This window comes from Stegodyphus dumicola, chromosome 9 (genome assembly GCF_044657685.1).
Source record: "Stegodyphus dumicola isolate Sdum_Otavi_A_Nest chromosome 9, ASM4465768v1".
Lineage (NCBI taxonomy): Eukaryota > Metazoa > Arthropoda > Arachnida > Araneae > Eresidae > Stegodyphus > Stegodyphus dumicola.
Genome location: NC_140776.1, coordinates 25323182 through 25348285, shown reverse-complemented (window position 1 = coordinate 25348285; position 25104 = coordinate 25323182). Strand labels below are relative to the sequence as shown.

Below are 25104 nucleotides of genomic sequence, written 5' to 3'. Positions count from 1 at the left end.
TCAGGTTAGTATAACTGACATGATACATTAATGCCACGTTAATTCTTTAATTGATATTCAGAAAATACTGTTATTACAGTACAAAGTCCGAGATCCGGATGTCCTATATCTGGAATGACCTAAAATCCAGACCTTACAGCCACCAACAAAAAAATTTTTTAGGAAATTTTTTTTATGCTGTAGGCATGCGCTTTTTTTTTTAGGGGGGCCCGTAAGAAAACATCTGGAGAATACCAATTCTTAATTTCATTTCAGCACTAAATAAAATACCCTTCTTATTGAACAAACAATCATTTTAGCATAAATTTGGCTCCATAGCTGCTTATCTACTTGGCATACATCTCAGACCGAAACATTCTACATTAAAAAAATTGCTGATTTTACAACTACAGTCAAATATCGAAAATCCACCGACCTGAAATCCGCCAACTCCTGAAATCTGTGTTGCCTCTCAAAATATAAACATTTAGTTCATAGGTTCCGGAAACCGCAACATTGAGTACGAAATATTGAAGAAAAAATACCGAATAATGACGTCATAATTACCAAATAATAATGAGTCATAACGGAAATGTCAAATTATTGACATAAAAAAAATTTAAAAATAAGATAGAAGTTTTGTTCCCTCTAATCTGCACCGAGGTAAAAAAGCAGATGATTCACTCTTCGTTCAAGTTCACGTTGTTGTATTTTCTGAGCTTTGTTATTTCATAAGATTCTTTAGTGCTGCCTTTTTTTAATCCGGATATTTTGTGGATCATATAAGAATATTTTAAATTTCAGCCCTTTTCAATACAATGACAGATAAGAAACGCACTCATGATTTTACTGTTTGCAACGTTGAAAAACGTAAACACGTTGCATTGACGGTGACGCAAAAAGTGCAAATTCTGCAAAAGATGGAGGCAGGTGCTGCTCCTCAATTTATAGCAGAATGGTATGGAATTGCGACACGATTGTGTATGATATATGGAAAAATAAAGAAAAGCTGTTAAATTTTACCGCAACAGAGATTCTAACACCAGAATCGGAAATCGGAAATCTTTGCACGAGGCGAAACCAGCAAACCTTGATGCTGTATACATAATACAATGAATAATATACTGTAAAGGCCTTTATTTTCGTAAAAATGAATATATCGGTGATTTCGCGAGTAGAAAATTTCGCGAATTTTATATGAACAGAGTCAAAAGTTGAAAAATTTCAAAAGTACCTAAGCAAAGTTGAAAAATTCCAAAAGTACATCTTTTGCATAAAGCACTTTAAGAAACTTCTTTTTGTCCAAAAAGTTCTTCCCCCCCCCCCTGTTCTCGTCTAAATGGCGAGTTCAAGCGTTTGCTCAAGAATGAGTTTATTGAGTGGTATTCTAATGAGCTTCAATTTCTAGAGGAAAAAGAATCTGTGGACTCGCGAATATCACAACGAAAACTGACTCATGCTTTTCGGTTTGTGTGCGTATTTAACGGTATTGAAGCCAAACATGAGATAATTTAGAACGGCTTCAAAGAAGCTGATATAAAAAGTATTCTAAGTGAATGAGCTGCCTTCTATTAATTTTATTGTTTTATATTTGAGAAATATAATTGTATATTATTCAAAAAATAGTTATAAGAAAGAAAGTTGTCAAGAAAAAGCTTGTAATTGTGCAATAAATCATTAAATTTTGGGTAAGTGAAAAATTTCTGATTTTTTATCATTATTTGAGGCAGAAAAAAAAAAAGTATTTCGTGAGGCTTAAATTTTCGCGATTACAACGGGCTCGTGAAAATCACGAAAATTAAAGCCTCGCGAAAATAAGGGCCTTTACAGTAATCAATTTATATATGTAATAATAATTTAATGCATATAATAAATTACTGCAATAATGTATATAAAAATTTATTTAAATATATCTAATACGCCCTATTTATTTTGCACATTTAGTCCGAATATTATGCTGTACCTTTTCTGTCCTGAAATCCGCACAACCTCTGGTCCCAAGCTTTGCGGATTTCTGGACTTCTACTGTACATCATTATTTATTGTATTTCAAATCATCTGGAATCATTATTTATTATATTTTGCTTTCAGCACATGACAGCTTGAGTAATGACTAATGTAGTAATACTGAAACTTTTTTTTTAATTGAGTAGCAAAGATTATGAAAACCTTTTATGTTGACATTACGCTTGGCAATGATTACAGATTTAAGTTAAATGTACTAAATGTTGATGAGGAAAATTTAACAAAAATTTCTTTCCATATGCTAAAAATAAATTTTGTTAATGTGACTCATAGCCCAAAAGATTACATTTAGTGCTATTTGAATTAAGAAGACATTTTTTCAAACCCAGAACTGGTGCCAGAGCTCACATGGCTGCATCAGGCGGCAGATTTTGGGAAAGACAAAATTTTTGGAATTTAGAAAAGCACCAAGCAACAAAATTAAGGGATGATAATGTTTTTAGAATTTAGGGAAAGCACTGGGACCCAAAATTAAGGGGCGGCAAAAATTTAAAACTTAGGGAGGCACTTGGAAGCAGAATTTAGGACCCAGAAAAACTGCATCAGGTGGCAAAATATCTAGCACCAGACCTCAGTAAGCTTAAGTATATATGGGAATTTGTTTATTCAGGACTCAGATAAGCATGTGCAAGAATTAGATGTAAGTATAATAAAAAAACTAAATTAATACATATGTAGTGCTTAATTGTCTCAGAAAACAATAGAAGCAAGGCAAATTTAATGGAATATTCTGTCGCCATGCTGTACAGCCAATCATGTATAGCGTATGCTGTTAAGCTAGCCTACAATTATACTTATTCAAAAGAATTTCAGTTAATATAGCAGATTGCGCTGCTAATTAACTTTTTGGTTAGGTCCAGCTTATAGTTTTTTGCAGAGAAAAGTATTAGCACAAAAAAATTAAGAAACTTAAATAATTTACATTCAAAGAAATGTTTAATAGAGTAAACAAATAAATATTAAGCCTCTTTTGCAAATTTTGATACACTTTAGATCATAAATCGTGATTTCATATTTTAAATTTTATAACTTTTACTTGCCATCTTACTGGATTTAAACTGATGATCTAATCTCTGGAAAAATCCCAAATCCGAAACCGCCGAAGTCCCGATGAGACCAGAGCTTGGAATTTGCACTATATTACATTAAATTTAAATTCTGATAACATAAGTAATAACCTGAAGTGTCAAAATGTTTTGCTTACTGGTTTGGAAATAAAAAAATTATTTACGAATTGGCTGTTGCTTGGAAAGAATGAACTGATTTCATTCATACTGAAATGTTTCTATACATTTGCTTTTCAGTGAAACATAGAACTTATAAATTTTGGTTTGGCTGCAGCCCGCTCATCTGGCGGGCTTGCCCACTAGTATTTTATAGCTGTGCTCAAGGTAAATATTTTACAACATAAGTTAACACTTGATAATCGAGTATTAATAATGATTATTAGAAATTCCCAGTAAAACTATTTTTCAAATGATTAATTTATGCTACATTGAGCAATGCAATTTTTTGTAATATTAAAGAGGAATTTATTTTTTCAAAAGAATCTTATGTATCATTGACTAATAACAGGGTCACTTTTATCACAGAGGTGATTTGCCTTAAATTGAAAAGAATAAACATTTCGAATAAGTTTCTTTTATGATGCTTAGTTAATCTAATCTAATTTGATTCAATTTAAGTTTATATATGAATAAAGTATGCAGGAATACATTAAAATATAAAATTATGCTGCACATTAATTAAAGGAACAGACCATATAAACAAACATAATTCAAAATAATTTCAATTTAAATTTTATTAAAATTAAAACATTTTAACTTTGAAAGAATTTTTTAGGTACTTAAATCTAGTATCTCACAAAGAATTTTTTAGGTATTTAAATCCAGTATCTCGCAAATGTTAAGCAATTTACTTTCATATATTTTCGAATCTAAAAACCCCTGCATAATTACTAATGAAAGTTATTATTAATGATAAATGGTAGAAACATAGTTTAGTATCATTTAACTACAGATTTTGTAAAGTTTTTCTTTTAATTATCCTAGGAAAGTTAATTTTTATAATGTTTTTTATAGATAGCCAAGTATAAGTTCATAGCTCATTTCCATAGAGCTTCCAAAATACTTCTTAATCTTTAACATTCATTTCAGATATAAATAAAGCACACAATACTTACCAAACAAAAAGTGCTCATTAATAACCTTCTTCCCTTTAAAAAATGAGAACACAGATCAGTTAAGTGTATCCTAATTAATTAAAAACTATGCTAAATTAACTACATTCCATTACCACTAATAATGAAATATTAATATAAGATTGCACATAATATGAATAAGTTGGAATTACCTATTGGTAAATTATCCAAAAGACCCAAAATACAATTAACATTTTTGTCTGTTTCCTTCACAGAGAAAGTTGCAGATGTTGTCATATTCAGTTCCAAACTTTCTTTCAACAAAGTTGTTAACTTCTCAGGATATGTTTCAGATAATTCCAGAAGAATTCTACAAGTGAAAAAGCAATAATAAAAGAATAGGGGGGAGAACTTTTTCACTTAAGGGAAACAATCTTATTATATAAAGCTAAAAGTTAATACCTATGCACAGCCTTTTTATGTGAGCTTTTCAAAGGTGACTGGTAAAACATGGTGCACAGTATTTCAAGCAGCATTTCAAGAAGAGTTAAATCACTAATTTTTGAAGATAAAATTCTGTATACCTAAAAATTAAGAGCATATAATAAAAACTGTATTAATACTTTTTTCTGAAAGAATAAATGTAGCTCTTTCATCAAAAATATGCTTAAAACAATTAAAAGTATAGGAAAAGGAGAATAATCTTAACCATAAAAAATAGTTATTAAAAATAAGCTGACAGTAAATTAAAGTACTAATTCCAAAATGATTTTCCATCTGGTCTGCAATGATAATCAATTAGATACACGGCAGGTACAGTTTAACGTAATCATTTTTAGCATGCCTATTTTTATAACATTAATAAAATAACAATATTAAACAGTGGGGAAAACATTACTCAAAATATAAAATACAGTTTTATTAACTTAATGGAAATATGTGAAAAATATATAAAAGCATACTTTAACATCACATTTAACAAGAAGTAAAGTTAAAATTCTTTAATAACACACTGCTTACAGATGTCACTCTAATGTTCAGGAAATTTTATTATTTATTTATTTTCATAATGTTTCTAGAAATTTTCTCACCAGATCTCATATACCAGTGTCTAGGAACAAATTTCTTCCATTTCTTATTAAACCTGTTTCTTCTTAGCACAAATAGAGAGCTCAGAAATGTGCTCTATCTTATTACTTCAATTATTTATTATACTGGCAGGTTTTTTCTCCATACATATTTATCACCTTTGGAGAATTCCTTGCATGTTGTATTTGGATATGTTTGAAGAAACAATTGGCAGATATTTTTCCCATCATTAATGCTAATACTTGAACTATTTCAGCAATGATCCACACAAGTGCTATTAAATGAAGACATTGCCTTTTTGTCCCCATTTAAAATGTCACTTGCTATTTTTTATAAATGCAATACAAAAAATGCATTTTGATCGTTAGATACAGCATATCAAGTGGGCTAGTTTTCCTTGCATTTGCATCCATATCTTCCAGGCTATTATAGATTCCAGCATTCATTTCACACTCATCGCATTTAAAAATTTCTTGACCAGTTGAATAAAGAATGAAGAGTTTGTTGGAAGGAATAACAATTTCAGTATGTTTTAAACTGCTATCACATCTACAATAGCTATGCAGAGTAGCATGTTGAAAGAAAAATTTCTATTTCCACAAAATCTATGTAGCCAAGTTACCATCTTCACTTGCTAAATGGACTTGAACACCAAAGAGAAATTATTTGTCACAGAGATTGGCGAAAGATATGTTTGTTTTCAAATTTCACATTGTACTGCTCACTCATGGAAGCATTTCAGTACTTTCTTTTTTTGTTTGTTATTATGGCAGATAACAGGCATAACAAGTGATAGCCATCAAACAACAAGTGATAACAAGTGATGGCCATCAAAACTGATCAAGATCAAATCAATCTTGACATTGGCAATTCTGATAAGTAAAGAGAAAAACCATCCAAAGAGGTTTATTTATTTAATTACCATAAAGAACTCAGCTATCTGCTTAAGGTAAGTGCCTTTGCATAAAAAACACATATAGATTGGTCATAGCACTCAATTATATCAGTAATGGCCAAATTCTGCACATATGACCAATTTAAAATGTATGCTGGATCTATGTACTTATCAGACTGTGTATATCTGGTACTTTATAATATGCGCACTCACATGAAAAGTTGGCAGTGCACTGGCTAATTTGTGAATAGGCAAAAACATTTCCTTGACTAAATTTACAGCTCATAATTACTGTTCTGTCCACAAATAATAATTTAAAAAGTATTATAAAAAAGAAATTTTCTGATAAAAATCAAAATGGCTGATATTTACATCTTTACAGTCATTCTAAGTTATGTTTTAATATAATGCAAATCATACATATAGTATAATTATGCATTATCTCCAAAACAAAAAGTATACATATCTTAGTGTCTGTGTTCATCAGTTTTTTTTTTCAACTGTGTATTCCATAATCAGGATAATGTGCAAGGAAATGATAAATACAGTTGATGTCAATTATATGATCATTATGTGAATTTGAAGCAACTTCAAATAAATATTCTAGCAATTTTAATTTTTATGTTCATAAACACTTCTAAATATAATACAATAAGTCATATATTTACATATACATAGATAGAGACTGATGCGATGATTTAGAAGTTGTTGATGATTTTTTTTCAGTACTGATATAATGAATAAGATGTATATTAACTAAATGTATAGGAAAAGGTTCATTATATATAACTCACTTTGTGTTTTAGTGTATTCAAGATACTAATTTATTAACTGCTTTTCATATTTGTAAAAAAGATAAATATCATAAATTACAAACTTTTGCAAAAAGAAATGATTACTGTGTTTGGAAGTACAGCCCGTGAACAGCTTTATTTTTTTTAATCAGCTGAAAATTAATTATTCTAAAAGAGAACCAGATTGACCAATGAACATCTACAATTCATAATAAAGATAGTTCTTAGCAATGTTTCTCTACAGTAACTTTGGCAAAACCAGCATGTTATGAGCTGTTAAGTGGAACTGCAATAAGAAATTTATAATTATTTACATATAAGCATACATACTATGTATTCTGCATGTCTCAATGAAAATTTTAAGTAAGAAAAGATGAGAATAGGATGTAATTATTTATTCTGAAAGTTTGACCCACTTGGAAAGCTTTCATAATTTGTTTCTTTTTATTTTAAGATTAAAGCAAGTTATTTAGTGGTTTAATCAACATATAAGAGTTATTTAAAACAAATGCCAGTCTGAAAATTCAATATTCACTTGTCAATATGTTTGAATCCTGAGAATGAATGCAGAGAGATCAGTCCTTAAGACATTTAATGCAACTCTTGTTTATGGACGATCAAGAGGAAGAAATAAAAAATGATGGAAGGACTGTCTGGGTCAGGATTTTGGCATTCTAAAAATTAAGAACTGGAGGTCAATTGCTAGAAGGAGAGTGGAATGGGAAAGGCTTCTAAAGAGGACCAGGGGCCATAAGAAGCTGTCATGCCAATACAGATGATGATATGTTTGAACTATGGAGTGTAATTAAGTTCTTGCAAACACCAACCTCAAAATTTAATTAAAAGTTCTGCTTTGTTGTGGGAACAACATTATTTTTTAGAATGGGGTGGAATTTGGCCTTATCAGCTACTTTCAGGTCATGCATTCAGCCCACTGATTTAACTCACACAGAATACCTGTTAAATACCTGTTAATAAATTAACCTGTTAAATACCTGTTAATAAATTAATCACAAACTTGATTTTATTTGCCTTAATAAGAAAAACAAATATTTCTAACATATGCAGTTATATTGCATGTGAAATCTCAGGCAATATTCTAACACTACGCTTGTTTAAATTTTGTAACAATATTTTCATCATTAATATATACATGCATAACAAATTAAAGTATACCTCTTTCAAAGCATTCATTTGATTAATGCCATCTGCAGCAAACATGAGATCTTGGATATGTTTTAAGATATCACAATAGTTTCCTTCACCTGAGAAAAAAGAAAAATATATGTAATAATTGACAAGAGGAGATATTACACGTAATTCATATGAAATTTTTTTTAAAAATATACCAATAAATTAAAAATTTATAAGTAAAATATGAAAGTGGAGAAAGAAAATTATTAATATTGAAGATAGTCAATTCTAAAATAAGATTTGATATTTCTTTTTCCAACCTCTATGCAAAATTTTTCAAAAATATATAAAGTAAAATAAATTATGTATCTAGAATTCATGGTAACTGTTTTATAAATATTTTTATATAAGAAACCTTAATTTTATAAGCTTTCTTTGAAAGCATTTATATAAAAATACTGTATTACTATTATAAGTGTAAAAAGTGTATTGAATAATACGATCAATGAACCTGTGTTATTCTTTGCACAAAAGATAGAGAGCAATTAGCATTTACTTAACAGATTTGGATACAGTTCAAGCTTAACTATTTTCAATTTCCTTTGAAACTCACTTTAAGAAAGAAAAGTTTAGAAAATAAATTCCAATGAAATGTCCTAATTTGCTAAAAATATATGCAGTTAAAGTGTTCTGTATGTGGGAAGGATATGTGTCTAGTCGAACGTAAAAACCGTTTAGATGGATTTGAATGGGTTTGTAGGAAGAAAGGTTCAGATGGTCACTATGTGAAGCGTTCGATCAGAAAGAGTACCTGGTTTGAAAAAAGTCATTTGAGTATGATTGATATTTTGATTTTTACGTGGCTCTGGGTGTACGAAGCGAATTCGAAAATCATAGTAAGTGAATATTTGTTTTTGGTAGTGCTTAAATGTATAACATATTTTTCGTTTTTCATGTTATTTTATTGTTTGGTTTAAAATGTATTTTATTAAGATTGTGTATTTTTTGTTTGCCTATATTGTAGAATTTGGTGCTCCTTTGACTTTTCAAGTGAAAATATATTGATGTGTACATGGATAAAGTAAAGGGACTGTGCAATGCAAGTTTGTGCGATTCTGTGATTTTTTTTTTTTTTTTTTAAGTGAAAATAGGTCAACGTATACATGGATAAAGTTAAAAGAGTGCGCAATGCCATTTTTGTGCAATTCGGAGATATTTTTTTAAGTGAAAATAAGTCGATGTGTACATGGATACCGAGTTTGTGCAATTGTTTGTCTTGTTATTTTGGCTTTGTGTAGCCAAAATAACGAGTCAAAGAATTGTACTGAATTGGTATCCATGTACCGCCAAAAATCGCCAAGGGGTACCCTAAACTATACTTTTACCGAGTTAATTTAACTCAAAGAAGTACAATAATGAAAGTAGAAACATTATAAAAACTATATTTATTTAATAATAAAATATGACTGATTTTAATATCTGTAAAAATATCTTTTAGTTAGTACAGTAACACTCCCAATAAATTATAAAATCAAACACTACACTTTCTGAAATTGGTTAATCTTTATTGTGTAGCCCTTGGTTTTGTTCTGAAAAAATCGCCAAGCAGTATTAGTTGTTCATGAAATCTGGAAGCCCGTTGCATTTTTTGTAATAGTAACCCTTTCCCTTTCATACGGACTCATGTTTTTGGTTCTTACTGTTTTTTCCAGTTGCTGTGTTTGCTTGCACGTGTATGGTGTTGTCTTGGATTTTGAACTTGCTATTATTTTGCTGTGGGTACCATCACTTAAGTATGTCTGAGGTGAGTAAGAGGATGAATGTTGCTTAACAGTGGATGAGCCGAAGCAACAAAAAATTTAATTGAATTAACATACCTGGAGGATGGAGGAGATGGTGTTGGGAAGCCTTAACGTATGCACGTGTATGTTAAAAAAATGACATTTTATTTATTTATTCATCTCTGTATGTTAATTTTTGTTAAAAGATTCGTTGTTTAATGTTTTTATGTTAGGAAATCAGTGTTTTTGGTTATTTATTCCTCTCTGTTTGTGTATTTTTGGTTATTTGTTCATCTTTGTCTGTTAAAACAGCTGCAAATTTTTTCTGGTTACCATGATAGTTTTAGCTTCCCGATTTAAGTGAAAATAGATCAACATGTACATAGACAAAGTTAAGGCAGAGCGCAATGCCTAGTTTGTGCATTTTTCCAATCTTTTTAAGTGAAAACAGGTCAGTGTATACATGGACACTGAGTGTGTATAAATCTTTGACTTTTTATTTTGGTTTTGTACAGCGGCTATCTTGAAATTGCTGCCGATCCTTCCTGGTGCTGATCTTCGCATCAAAAAAAGAAATGATTCACCAAGGAGTACCGTAAATTTTTACCATGAAATTATTTAAAATTGCATATAACATATCAAAAAAATAACTGCCAAAAAATAACATATACCATGCATGTTAGTCTATAGTTTAGGGTACCCCTTGGTTAGTTGTTGTTTTATTTGTCGCCAAGTTTTTGTACCATTTATGATAAACAGAGTATTTTACACTGAATGCTATGGAAACCCTATTATGACATGATTGCAGCAATTTTAACAGTTCAGAAAATATTTGAAAGGGCTTATTTATGCATTGGATGTTGGTTAGTAAGTACGCTGCTTATTTTGTGCTTTACACCATAAAATGGCTACCAGTGGTAAGTTTCTGCATGGTTTAGAACAAATGGGAAAGAAAACATTGATTGACTAGTGTAAATGAAGATTTAAATGGCTTCATTCACTTCTCGGTAAGTTATGCAGCGAGATTTAAGCATTTAGAAACTGGAGCTCATATCAACATTATGGAAGATATGTGGGTGTAATAAAAAAGGATTTTCTAAAGAAATGCCGCCAATAGTCTGGCAGTATGGAGGACTTTTTTTTTTTTTTTTTACTTTTGTGAATTTATGTGGCGATGGCAGTATACAGATTATAGTAAATTTTGAACAGTTTTTGGCTCCCATTAAGGAATTCTTCGTGTCACATATACCAAAGAAACAGAAATTTTTATATAAGGTATGTCGATATTTCCTTTTCGTACTGCGTAGATTAGAGAACATGTATTTGAGATTATATTTTTTGTCTTAATTATATTTTATTGCATTATGTTTCGGATGTCATTTTACTGGGAAGGGCATTGGACGTAAACAGGAATGGTGCCAAAAAATCGCCAATTTTCACCAAGAGGTACCCTGAAATCAAATTTTACCAAAGAGCATTTATAAAAACAAAATTTTTAAATACTCATAAAAATTATTTTGCTTGAAATTAATCGGAAAAATTTGAAGAAATACATATTTTCCTACCTCATGGATACAAATTGTCAAGTTATGCAACTATAAAATCATGTTTATTGAAATAATGTAAAATGGTTGGAAAATATGCAAATAAAACTGCTCATGTTATGGCTGTGTTCATTTTCAATAACGTGCCAATGAAGTAACTTATTGAGTATTGTTCAAATTTTCTCCTCATATTTAGCACCCAGAGACAGCTGAAGATTTCGTGCCTCCACCTGTTTTCTAAGAATGAAAAATATTTTATTTAATACTAAAATTTCGTAACATCAGTTTGGCTTTCCCTGGATGCTACACCCAGGGATAGGCATCCCCTCTCTAGCTATGCCGCTGTTTCAGGATGCTAATAGTTGCATTCTTACTTCCCTAAGTATTTATAAGAGTAAAAATATGAAGTATATAAAACTAAAAGCAGCAGTTTATGTAATCAAAATTCTACAGTTAGTAAAAAGGAAGGATTGTTCACAAAGCATCCCTTGCTAAAATTACATTAGCCGTTCGGAAACACGAGAATTCACATTCCAAAAATACATCAAATCTAATTTTTTTCATGTAACATCAAATTGTATTTTCCTGACTTTCTACTGTATATGAATGGAAGAGGAAAATAAGAAACATAATTCGATAAAACACTTCAAAAATCTGAATTCACATTAGACATCTGAAAACTTTTAAGAATTCACAGGGAAAATAAATAAAGCTTTATTACTTTTCACGTAATTCAAAATTTCATCAGGAAAAACATAAATTATTTTTTCTGTTTTCTTCTTTTTCCCACGCATCTTTAATCAGACTTTCGGTAAAACTACAATACAACTCTCTCTTAAAAATTTTTGCGTAACGAAAATTCACACAAATTTAAGAAACATCAGTAAAACATTACACGTTAAAATAAACGACAACAAACCACATATCATAAAAACTGATTACGTATTTCTAAAAATGAGGGCAGATGAAAAAACTTTAAACGGACAGAATATAAACTGTTCTTTAATTCATTTCTATTTGGATAATCATATATATTCTATTCATTTTAAACAAATAAGTTCATCGTAAAAAGAAAACACGTTAGACATAAACGGCTCTTTTTTTGCATCCGCTAAGTCTTTCTGCCCTAAGGGCGAAAAACCAAGTTTAGATGTGAAAAGGCAATTTTGTTTGAAAGAAAATAATTTTCAAATATTCTTCCCTATCATATTATACGAAAATGTTAAAGCCAGGTTAAAAAAGGGTTAAATAAAGAAATTTTTAATAAGGATTAGACTATATAAAAATGATGATTATTATGGGATAAATCTCAGATGAACCTGGTGATATTTTTGTTGTAAGTTTCACAACATTCTTTGTAATCTCTGAAATGCTTTAAAAAGAGGTTTCCTAGTTATGATTTCTAATGACCGATGAACAGTTTCAATCGTAATACGTTTGGCACATATATTCATAAAATTTATAACATCCAAATGTAATAGCAAACAAATATTCTCCCTGTTCTTTTGACTCTTTACTTCTGATACATGCTCTGCAGTTCAGGATTTACGTACAAATTACACAGGCTTTAGCTTACGGCCCGCTTTCTTGGGAAAAACCCCTCAAAAAACCTCAAGGTATCCGAAAATCATATTTGGCACTGACATATAATATCATAATATCTGTATTTATAAGGGGTCTCATATCTCAAACAGCTTAGGGCCTTATCCAAGTCTAAATCCGGCCCTGATCAACACCTCCAGGCCTGCATCAGGGCCACACCTGTTAGGAGGTGTGGTCCTGATGCTCTGAATAATTATTTATGACTAACAAGTACAACATTTATGACTAATAATGATGTATTTAAAGTGTTTATTAAAACCTGGAAAAGTCTTATATTTTATCAGAATAATAAGAGGAACAGAAAATGTCTGTCTCGTTCAATACGGTACTTAAAAGTTTGCCCTGAAACTCAAAAAGTTTAATGACACGAGCGCCATCTAATGGATATTGAGCGCACAAATTGAAGCGATAGGTAACAGTGCCTGTATATTATCTATGTTTGTTTCACTAGTTGTGTGTAACAATTTGCATGAAGTGATTTAACGTTTTATTTGTTTACTTTGAAAAAATCTTTGTTTTTAAACGGATGTGTTTTAAAAGCGCTCTACTATGCATTTTTACTATATTGAAAAACACAGACCGGTGCGAAGAACTTGTGGATAAGGAGTTACAATGTTATTCAACTAGTTGAGGTTACTAGGGCGGCGAAAGGTGGGATATTTTTTGTTGTTATGTTTGAAGGTATGCCTAGGCGTAATACGCTCTTGCCGTGATTCTGATAGCTCAAGACCGTTTTATTTATGATTTAATTTTTTAAATATAACTTTCTTTACATTTAATTGTCTCGTTAAGAGTTCCAAGCAGGTCATTTATGCTGTTTATAATGGAAATGCTCAATTATTTTTTACCTGTGCCTATGAATGAGCATTTTTTATTTCTAGAATGTATGAAAATCACTAATTTGCTGATCGAGCAAATTTTTTTAAAAGTAGCTCATATAATGTGTAGAAATAAGTAATTATACAACTAAGATATTTTAAATTAAATGATTAATTAACCTAATGATGTTTATTTTTGATTTTTTTTTATAAATAAAGTAAGTCATAGAAAGTCGAAATTGTCGTATACACTACCCTTAAAAATTTAATAAAGCGTGAATTTTTTACTGTATAGTACTGGCCGTGGTTACTAAATAGTCTGTAAATTTGACTTGTTTTAGCACTGAACAGTAAAGTGAATTAAGTAGGAAAGTGTAATGAATGGAAATTTTCCCTTATGTCAGAATCATAGGAGATATTTAATTCATATTCGTGCACAATGTATTGATAATTTTTGGTGAAATGTCGAAAATCTGTAACTCGTAGGAAGAGAATGCATTATTCTACAATATTTTAAAACACACCTAACAACAATTACTCATCCATGTACACATTGACCTATTTTCACTTAAAAAACATCCGAGAATTGCACAAAAATGACATTGTGCACTCCCTTAACTTTATCCATGTACACATCGACCTATTTTCACTTAAAAAGTTAAAGAAAATTGACAAAAATACAATTCTTCTTGCTCTTGTACAAAGCGGAAAACAAATAAGTGGGCAATTCTGCACTTTGCTGCAAATAACTTACGAAGTTTTTTACCAGAATTAGAATGCACTTTTTTAATGCATAACCTAAAAGTAATGGAATTTTTTCATATTTTTTATTTCGCGTATCCATTTGAAAAGTTCTTATGTGGACGTACAATTTGAGATTAACACCTGAATCCTAGCCAAAGGTTCTACTTACTCGTGTACTTTTCTGTATACTCCATGCAGTAAAGTTAAATTTTCACCATATATTTAACATTTACATTAAAAATCTAAAGTTTCATATATCATAGTTAATAATTGCATAATTTTCACTCAATTTAAGACAGAAAAGTCTGCTTAATATGAATTCAATATGTGCAATAATTAGTGAAGTAAATGACAGTGAACTCACTCCAAAGACAAACTATCTGTAGTTCTAGATTTTTTTTAATAAATTATCTTTTTATGACAAGTAGTCAATGTAAGAAGATTCACTTTAGAACTATTTTGCTTAACTGATTATTACAGCACAGTCAAGTGAAATATAGTCAAAAGTCGCTAATCCGGACTCGTCGGGACTTCGGCGATTCCGGATTATAGATCATCGGTTTAAATATGGTAAGATGGCATGCAGAAATTATAAAATTAAAAATATCAAACCGTAATTTATGAAACAAAGAACAATTATGATCTAAAGGGTATCAAAATTTACAAAAAAAAAGCTTAATATTTATTTGTTTACTTTATTAAACATTTCTTTCAATGTAAGTTGTTTCGTTGTATGTGAATACTTTCTCTTTAATTCTATAAACAGACATAATTTCTTGTTCAGTTACAAAGTTCTGCTGTTCAAGTTCTATAATTGCTGTGTCGAGAATACCGACTAATTTGTCAATCGAAATTTTATCGTTTCCAATAACCTCTGTGTCACTTTATTCACTATCAGAAGCAAATTATAATGAGGAGGAATTTGATATAAATCATATCAAAGACGGAGAACATCGAGATGAAATACTACATTTAGTAAGGAATTATAAGCCAAATAAAATAAAAACATCTGCCCTGAACATAAGGATAGTGCTGACACATCAACTTCCAATTCATCGCGTGCTGCAGCGTTTCACCCCCCCTACCACCACCACCACACACACACACACCGCAGACCAGCGTGAAATTGATAAACAGATTTCGGAATGCTTAGAGAAACAAAGGATATGCCTTTATCCATTTTTTGCAGCAATTCCACTTTTTGTTTGATGGACATCGAAACATACTTTCACTTTGTAAATCCTTTAGTAGCTCCAGCATCGGAAATTCTATTTGACATAATCGAAAGTTCAAGCTTACTTTTATAAAATTGCTCTAACAGTCTGCAAAAAATAATAAGCCAGATCCAATTCGAAGATTAAGGAACAACGCAATCTGCAACATTAACTGAAATAGATAATTTTAGCTTATACCGTCTGTTATACATTAAACGCGCATGCGTAAACGTATTATGCACGTGCGCACACACATATGTGCAGCCGTAAGGTCTTACGCGCATGTGTAAACGTCTATGCGCGTGCGCATGCGCAGAAAGTTTGTAGCTGTGAGGTCCGGATTATAGGTGTCCGAATTAACGACTTTTGACTGTAGTGCTGTTTTTTACATTATGCAGTATTTACTCAGTGGATATATTTTCCCCACATTATGCAAATTATTCTGTGGTTAATTTATAGGGAAAAAAATGTTAAAATTGTTGAAAACAGTAATTATTATATCCAGAAAACTCATTACAGGCTTTGTCATTTCAGTTAATTTTAAAACACATAATCTTAATTCATGGTTTAGCTGTAACAATTAATATGATTTATTAGTAAAAATTGTTAAGTAACAAATTATATTTTGATCAAATGTACAGCTTCTGGAATTCACCAGGCCAAGTAGAAAAGTCACTGAAAACTGGCAGTGGTAGTTCAATCTGGACTCAAATCCCAATGAGCAGCCCGGCTACATGGGAATTTGAGTAGTTTTTCTCATGTGGATACCAGCAGTGCCAGGTTTACATATAAGCTGTAGCTTAGGTCCCTCCCAAAAAAAATTGTAGCATGTCCAATATAAAAAAATATTGACTCATATTCCTCATAAAGCGCCATATATCTCAAATAGCTTAGGATCTCACTAAATCTAAATATGGCCCTCGGTACCAGCGAGTTCTGCATGAAGGCATCCTTTCCCCTTTTTCTATCTGAGATAGATAGCTCTTGCGTGCTTTGCCTCAATCAAATAAACCAAATTAAACTACAGCCTCTAGTGACATAAACATAATGGTAAATTAACAGATGCATGCAAGGGGAAATCCAGTATGGATTGAGTATTCAATTTTTATGTTTGGGGGATCTAGATATTTTGATATTGCTATTATTGTGCATTTGAAATGAAGATTTAAAACTTCAGTAAAGTACGTAGGCAAATTCCTTTTGTCAGAAATATGACTTAGGATGAAATTTGTGAAAATTTGCAGGGTTATAAGTCTAAGCTTCAAAAGTATAGTCCTGAAATTTACTTACAGTATGGCAATTTCTGTTGCTAATTAAAAGTTGCGGTTGATCTTTACATTATGGTAACTTGGCGATTTTTTGGCGAAAACTTGGCAACCAACTCTCCTACAGCAACCCTCTATTTTTTTTTTCCCCGCCGCCATTTTGTCTTCACGAAGTAAAGACATGTTTCTTTTCTTTTTATCTACTGAACACTTCTTCCAACAATCCACTAGCCGAATTACACTTATGCTAGAAATTTTATCAAACAAAACTGTTTAATCATGACGAATATTCACTGTAAAATTGGGAAAAAGTGCACAATACCATACTCCTTACGCGTTTTTCAAAATAACACATACACATAAACCATGTACACGCCGACTTATTTTTACTTAAAAAAACATCCCAGAATTGCACAAAAATGGCATTGCGCACACTGTTCACTATATCCATGTGCACTGCTTTTTTCTCATAAATTAGAAAAATTTCACGAAAATACATGACAATTTTCTCAATCTTTAAACCCGGTAAAAAGAACATATATGAAATTACCTGATTGCGAAAAAGTATTTACCCTTTACAAATATGAACATTTCCACATATAAAATAAATAAAATATCCAAAAACTTTTACCTCTAAATCATCTATTACATTATACACGTCACCAACGAATTCATACCGCAAGCATAACAAATACTTAGTATCAAATATTTAAATTATTTCCATGCACGTTTATTTCAACTTAAACGTATACCAAATTCCAACAAACATAAAATTCACAAAATAACTATCATTTAATTAAAATATCACTAAACCATGTACACGTCGACTTATTTTTACTTAAAAAAAACTTCCCAGAATCGCACAAAAATGGCATTGCGCACACTCTTCACTATATCCATGTACACTGCTTTTTTCTCATAAATTAGAAAAATTTCACGAAAATACATGACAATTTTCTCAATCTTTAAACCCGGTAAAAAGAACATATATGAAATTACCGGATCGCGAAAAAGTATTTACCCTTTCCAAATATGAACATTTCCACATATAAAATAAATAAAATATCCAAAAACTTTTACCTCTAAATCATCTATTACATTATACACGTCACCAACGAATTCATACCGCAACCATTACAAATACTTAGTGTCAGATATTTAAATTATTTCCATGCACGTTTACTTCAACTAAAACGTATACCAAATTCCTACAAACATAAAATTCACAAAATAACTATCATTTCATTAAAATATAATTAAATTCAAAAACACTACTTAAAATATAAATGAGCACATACATTAAATTAATAAAAATTACCTTACAATCCTAATTACTTTAAACTAAATCATTGCTAATAACAATTTTCCCAATAATACCAAATTCCTTTCCACCTTACATTTAGAACAATGCATAAAAATAATATCCTCAAATAATTAAAAATACTAACTTACCTAATCTTCTTCAGAATCTTGATTGCGTGGCGGATACACTTTTCTAATTCATTCAATAAAATTATTGAAAGATTTTTTCTGCGAATTTTTCCTCCGCTAAATAAAAAGCAAACTTCTCTTTATCACAATGCCTAAATACCCATTTCGAATTCACTTTAGTTAGGGCCATGGGATCCAAAAATTAAACAACACTGTTTCACATAACACAGAATAAAGCTAAATACAAAATTTCCACATTTTTTCCCGATTTCCCCCCTTTTCCGATTAAAGAACCGTAATTCGTCCATTAATATCACATGACATATCCCATGATCTCTCATTTCCCTCACGCAAAATAATGCGTAATCGGAACTGAGTACTGCTCACATTATTACCAAAGTCCCAGGTAGTAACCTTTATCGCCTCCAAAATGTCGCCAAACTACCAGTTACCATATTGTAAAGATCAACCAAAGTTGCTTTAATCTTCAGCGTGTTATTTCTGCTCTACAATTATTATTTACAATGACTTATTTGCATAAAATTTCTCAAAGGATGACTTGTGTTATTTGCATAAAATTTTGCAAAGGGTGAATTGAGAACTCCTGTAAACCTAAGCACGATTAAATAGCAAACATTGACCTACAGTATGTTTTGTAATACATGATTGGATTTGCAAGATTCTGATCAATTCATCATGGATGATAAAGGAAGAAATATCACCTCTGAATGGTACCAAAAATTCTTTAAATAATCATAGTTTTGTATGTTTTTTCCTCCATAATTTTGAGTATGAATCTTTTACATATGAAATAAATTAATATTTGCACTTAAAATTTAATCTTAAAAAATTTTTTTGGTATAATTTATTATAATTGCTATATATTACAGCATGTAACACATACTTTAAATTAAAAAAAATAACATTAAAATTTACGGGTGTGTGTTATATACCGGATATAAAAATGAGAGAGGAAAATGTGAGCATACAAAAATTATATTCTACATGTATCTAAATGCTGTTTATTTAAAAGAAATTATATAACTTTTGAACTTCAAAATTTTCATTATTGGATAACATGAAAAGTTTGTCATATTCGTCTTCCGCTATATATTCAGATATATCATCGAATTCGGCAAATTGCCGCCCAGACAATATAGTGGTCAGGGGAGCCTGACTGTGATACTGAAGGGCCTGGGTTTGAATCCCAGAGAAGGCATGGTTGTAACTGTCCATCCCTTCATAGAAGGCAATGGTGGCCCACCTATTAGGTGCCTCCATAATAAAGAGTCCACCACATCTGGCCTTGTATAGATTAATGGACTGGGTTACACTGTAACCATTCACAATCTGCCATTAGGGAGAAAAGAAATATATCATCGAATTCTGTTTTGTCTTTGTGATCATTGTTACTCTGATTCATAAATAAATAATCATTTTCCGCTCCATCTACATTGTTAAATATACTACATTTTTATGCCTTTTGAATTACGTTGGGTTTAATTTTATTCCATGCTTTTTATAATCCATATACACACTATTTCTAGACTGTCATGCTGTATTTGACCTCCTTTTTTAAATGTTTTTCACTCTCTAACGTGCACGTATTCCACTGTCATTTTAAATTTCTGGTGAATGATTTATTGGCATGCATATCTAAAGGCTAAACTAATGGCATTAATCCACCCGGAATAACTGCCATGTCTGTATTATACTTATTAGCCCAAAGGGCTATTAGTTTCAAAACGGCATTTAGCATCATTTCACTTTGAAACTGTTGTCACCATGTATTATATTTAACCCTCTGAGTGTTATGACCAGCATTATCCAGTCATCAGAAGTTTTGCTACTTAGCATGTATTAGCTTATAATTTAAGATACTTTACAGGCTTTCTTACTTTCTTTAATAATGTAAATATCATCTTAATGATTAATGAATGTAAGTTTATGAAAATACAGACTAAAATCAGTAAGTATACAAACTCAATCAATAAATGCTGTTTAAATACCTATCTTCATGACGGATCTAAACTCCTGTGCCGCTCAGAGGGTTAAAGAAACAAAATAATGAAGAATCTGCATGAATGCATGAAAGTTAGGTGAATAACCGACAGTACCTAGAGCCATCAAATTTTGAATAACATAGTCCTCCAACTGAACATGGCACCTGGAAACCCGAATTTTGAATTTGTTTTATTATCTATTTCAAATTTTGTAAAACTTTAACGAATTTTTTTATTAACAGACTCAACGACTTCAAAGTGAGCAATGGCAACACTATACAAAAAAAGAAACATTTTTATCTCCAGTTGCACAAGACTGTATATCGGAAATTCTAAAGATATGCTGTTTTTAAATATTTTCTAATATTGCTGTTGAATTGAATTTTATGTGGCTTAAGTGCAAAAAACATTATATTTAATAAATAAAGGTAACACACAAAACGTTAAAAAAAAAAGCCCTTTTGGGCGTAATTTAAAATCTCAAAAGCTAAACAAAATTATTTTTCTATTTCAACAATTTTTTTATATTATCTGTTAGATGGGATCTGAACGTGCCCAAACTTAAAACAACAGGCTGCTTTTGCCAAACTTTTATTATTCACAATTTCACACTGTTTTCGTCCAACCATCCTTTCGTATGAACATGAATGAAAACATCATTTTGGAAATTATATTTTTGCATTGTCTTTCTTTAAAACATAACCATAATTCTTTTTCGTCCACTAAATAGGTGAATATTATCGGAGGAAGCCTTTGTGAAACTTTTTTTTTTTCCTTAGTGAAACTAAATTATTCCCTGCCATAAATTGATTGTACCAACTAGAAGTTGCTTTAAAGTTTTCACTTTCATTTGCATTCTTTTTTGCCCTCTTAGGCAAATAAACATGCATGATTTCTTGTTACTGTTGTTAAATTAATTGTAAAATTTGTTATAATTAATTCATTCTGGGATTTTTTAGGACCCAGTTCACAACACTCTCTTCTAGGATAGGTCATTTCATTGCTTTAAACTTATGCACATTAATTTTTAACATATAAATTATTGTTATTTCATTTCTCTTCCACTCACATATGGAACTTTTACCAACACCAAGCATCCTTGCCGCAGCATCATTTCTATTGTTTGCAAACTGTATGACATTTCATTTGAAACCAGCACTATGTTTTTTTCATTTGGCAAAAGTTGTATTTAGAATTAAGCACTAGATCAACTGTATTTTCAGTTGAATGCAATTTAAAGCATTCGATGTTCACTTCAAAATCACAACTTCAAATGAATGCAGAAAGAATCTTCTGTCTTCTAATTCATTCAGATTGGAAGTTCATTCATATCTTAAATCAGTTAGAGTAGACTGAAAGGTACTCCTTGTGTTATCGTGAAATTGTTGTTTTGTTTATTGCCAAGTTGTTGTTTCAGTTATGGTAACCTGAGTAGTTGAATGTTCCTTAAATATACTTTTAACCTAGAATAGTGTGCTCCATTGACCTTTTAAAGTGAAAATATATCGATGTGTATGTGGACAGTCAAGGGATTGCACAATGTCAGGTTTGTGCAATTTTGTGATGCTTTCTTAAGCGAAAATAGGTCGACGTGTACAAAGTCAAGGGAGTGCACAATGCCTAGTTTGTGCAATACTGTGATTTTTTTTTAAGTGAAAATAGGTCAATGTGTACATGGATACCGAGTTTGTAAAATTCTTTGACTTTTATTTCGTCTTTGTGTAGTGGCAATTTTTGACACTAAAATCACCACTACACAAAGACAAAATAACAAGTCAAAGAATTGCACAAACTCGGTATCCATGTACTGCCAAAAATCACCAATTGTCGCCAAGGGGTACCCATAAATATACTTTTACCATAAAAAACTCCTTTTCATTATAGCTACAATATCAAAACCATCAAAAACATTTGTAGGACAAGCTGTGCAGTTGGAAAAAGTACTATTGCTTTTTTCAAATAAATTATTGGTGGTTCCACTTTGAACCAAATTATGTTTTGCAAAATGTGGAACAAATTATCAGTCTCATTAGAATTATCATGTTTGTATCATTTAATAAAGTCTTAGAAGCTGCACAATTCTATAATTATCCATTCAGCATTAATACCAAACTGATGGTTGTTTACTGTAGTGTCAGGTATTCGTTTGCATTAAAATGTATTGCAAATTCTAGCACTCTCAATTCAGTTTAGAGAGCAGGGTTACGAAGAAATTGCCAGTGAACTCATGCTGAATTGCTTGAAGCATTATTTTGCAGATTGCGTTGTTCCTTAATCTTCTAATTGGATCCGGTTTATTATTTTTTGCAGACTGTTAGAGCAATTTTATAAAAAGTAAGTTTGAACTTTCGATTATGTCAAGAAGAGTTTCCAATTCTGGAGCTGCCAAAGGATCTACAAAGCAAAAGCATGTTTTGATGTCCATCAAACAAAAGTGGAATTGCTGCAAAAAATGGATAAAGGCATGAAGAAAGTGGCAGAGAGGTTAGTGAAAACAAAAAAAAAATTTCGATTAACAAGTTAGTTGTATTCTCGGCACAGCAATTACAGGACTTGAACAGCAGAACTTTGTAACTGAACAAGAAATTATGTCTGTTTGTAGAATGAAAGAGAAAGCATTAGCACATAAAACGAAGCAACTTAAACAACTTGCATTGAAAGAAATGTTTAATAAACTAAACAAATAAATATTAAGCTTCCTTTTTTTTTTTTTTTTTTTTTTTTTTTTTTTTTTTTGTAAATTTTGATACTCTTTAGATCATAATTGCTCTTTATTTCATAAATTACAGTTTCATATTTTTAATTTTATAATTTCTGCATGCCATCTTAGCAGATTTAAATTGATGATCTATAATCCAGAATCGCCGAAGTCCCAACGAGTCCGGATTAAAGACTTTCTACTGTATTCACTTTAAAGATGTCACTTATGGGTGTTTAGAGTGGTTCCTCAAGAATTGTACCAAATAACCAGTGAAATATGTTACGAGGGTCTGATTTTCTAGGTTATAAGCTTCACTTGTACATAGTAATTTTGAAACTTTTGTTCTTAACAGAACATTAATGACTGATATAAATGTTCCTTGTTTTGAGTGGTCCAATACAGAATTTGCACTACTGTAATGTTCAGATCCAGAATCTTCCGCTGAATATATGCAGGTCTGCTTTTCATGTTTACACTTATTTATATTCCTGCCTTTACGATTATCAAGTTGATAATTATTCCAGTTAAAAAAAAGTCTCATAATAGCACTATCAGTTTTTGGCCAGTAAAGTTCTTGGTTTCTCAAAATGCCACAAAATTTTCTCTAATTTGAAAGTGTTGATTGCTTAAATGTCTTTTACAGTAACAGACATTAATTTCTTATGAGTCACATTCAGAGTTGATTGGCAGTTGGGTATGTTTGAGTAATTTCTGTCAACTTTGCATTTATTTTATTGGGAACTTATATTCTCATTTCACTTTGAATTTTATCTCTATTATTCTTTCCTAAATAGTTAGCTATTTCATTTGTCCCACAGCATTTTTTTGGATATGCTTTTGCAGTATATGATCAACTTGATTGAGTAGCTGGGCTAGTTAAAAAAGTTTTTGTTCCTTTCTTCAAATAAGTTATAGGTGGTTTCACATTGAACCACCAATAAAATAGGCATTATTACATTTGGCAAAATGTTGAAAAAGTTATCATCAGTCTCATTAGAATGTCTCTCTAATTTTCTCTTCTTCCATTAGCAGTTTATTTATGTATATTCAAATGAATGCCTGCACTCCTTTTTCATTTTTTTTTTCCTGCAGTCCATTAATTATAGACTGTGATTATGACTCAAATAATGTGAAATAATAATTACAGTTAAATTTCTGTTTCATATTATTTTAAACTCTTGCATTTGTTTTCCAGCTATTGTTTCCAGCGTTTACAAGACTACTGCAGTTTTCTCTTCTAAATAATTTGCAAACGAAGCAAAAAGCAGTACAGTCAAATACCGAAAGTCTGCCGACCTGAAATCTGCGTTGCCTCTCATACAAACATTCAGTTTATAGGTTCCAGAAACTGCAACATTGAGTACGAAATATCGAAGAAAAAAATACTTACCGAGTAATGACCTCATAATTACCAAATAATAATGAGTCAAAACGGAAATACCAAATTATTGACATAAAAAAGTTTTAAAAAATAAGATAAAATAAATAAGTTTTTTCCCCTCTAATCTGCATTGAGGTAAAAAAGCAGACGATTCACTCAAGTCTTTGTTCAAGTTCATGATTCACGTTTGTAGTTGACTGTCGTAGTCGTGCCGAGACAGATAAGCATCGTTGTATTATAACGTAGCGTGGGGTTCTTTTGCTTCACACATGTAACTGTCGATCAACACAAAGATGATACCCAATTTTTGTTTGTTTAATAATAAACTTTAATAAGTAAATAATTCTTGATTATTATACAATATAGGTATAAGCATGAGTAGGTAAGTCCGGCATTGTCTCCACCAGATGAGAAAAACAATCTCTGCATAACCAACGAAAATGGCGACTCCCCTTCCACCAAGAAATATCGGACCGTCCCGTTCGACAACCTGGTCCCATCCAACAACCAGGGTGCAAAGTTCCCTTCGCCCCCCCCTCGTCTTCTTGTTCCTTCTTTCTCCTT

General features: G+C 30.9%; 2 protein-coding genes across 2 annotated transcripts in view; one reads left to right on the top strand and one right to left on the bottom strand.

Moving 5' to 3' along the window:
* LOC118189848 (tRNA (32-2'-O)-methyltransferase regulator THADA-like) overlaps positions 1 to 12486 on the bottom strand; it is a 119256-nt gene extending 106770 nt beyond the window's left edge. The window contains exons 1-5 of the mRNA XM_035360529.2: positions 12103 to 12486; positions 8099 to 8187; positions 4607 to 4728; positions 4357 to 4514; positions 4187 to 4219 (exon numbers count right to left, since the gene is read on the bottom strand). Of these exons, the coding sequence (XP_035216420.1) occupies positions 4187 to 4219; positions 4357 to 4514; positions 4607 to 4728; positions 8099 to 8187; positions 12103 to 12175 (475 nt within the window). The 5' untranslated portion in view covers positions 12176 to 12486. The remainder of the gene's footprint in view (positions 1 to 4186; positions 4220 to 4356; positions 4515 to 4606; positions 4729 to 8098; positions 8188 to 12102) is intronic.
* A 936-nt stretch (positions 12487 to 13422) lies between these two features.
* mbt (serine/threonine-protein kinase PAK mbt) overlaps positions 13423 to 25104 on the top strand; it is a 104679-nt gene continuing 92997 nt past the window's right edge. Inside the window, exon 1 of the mRNA XM_035360531.2 lies at positions 13423 to 13634. The gene's annotated coding sequence lies outside the window, so the exon portion shown is untranslated. The remainder of the gene's footprint in view (positions 13635 to 25104) is intronic.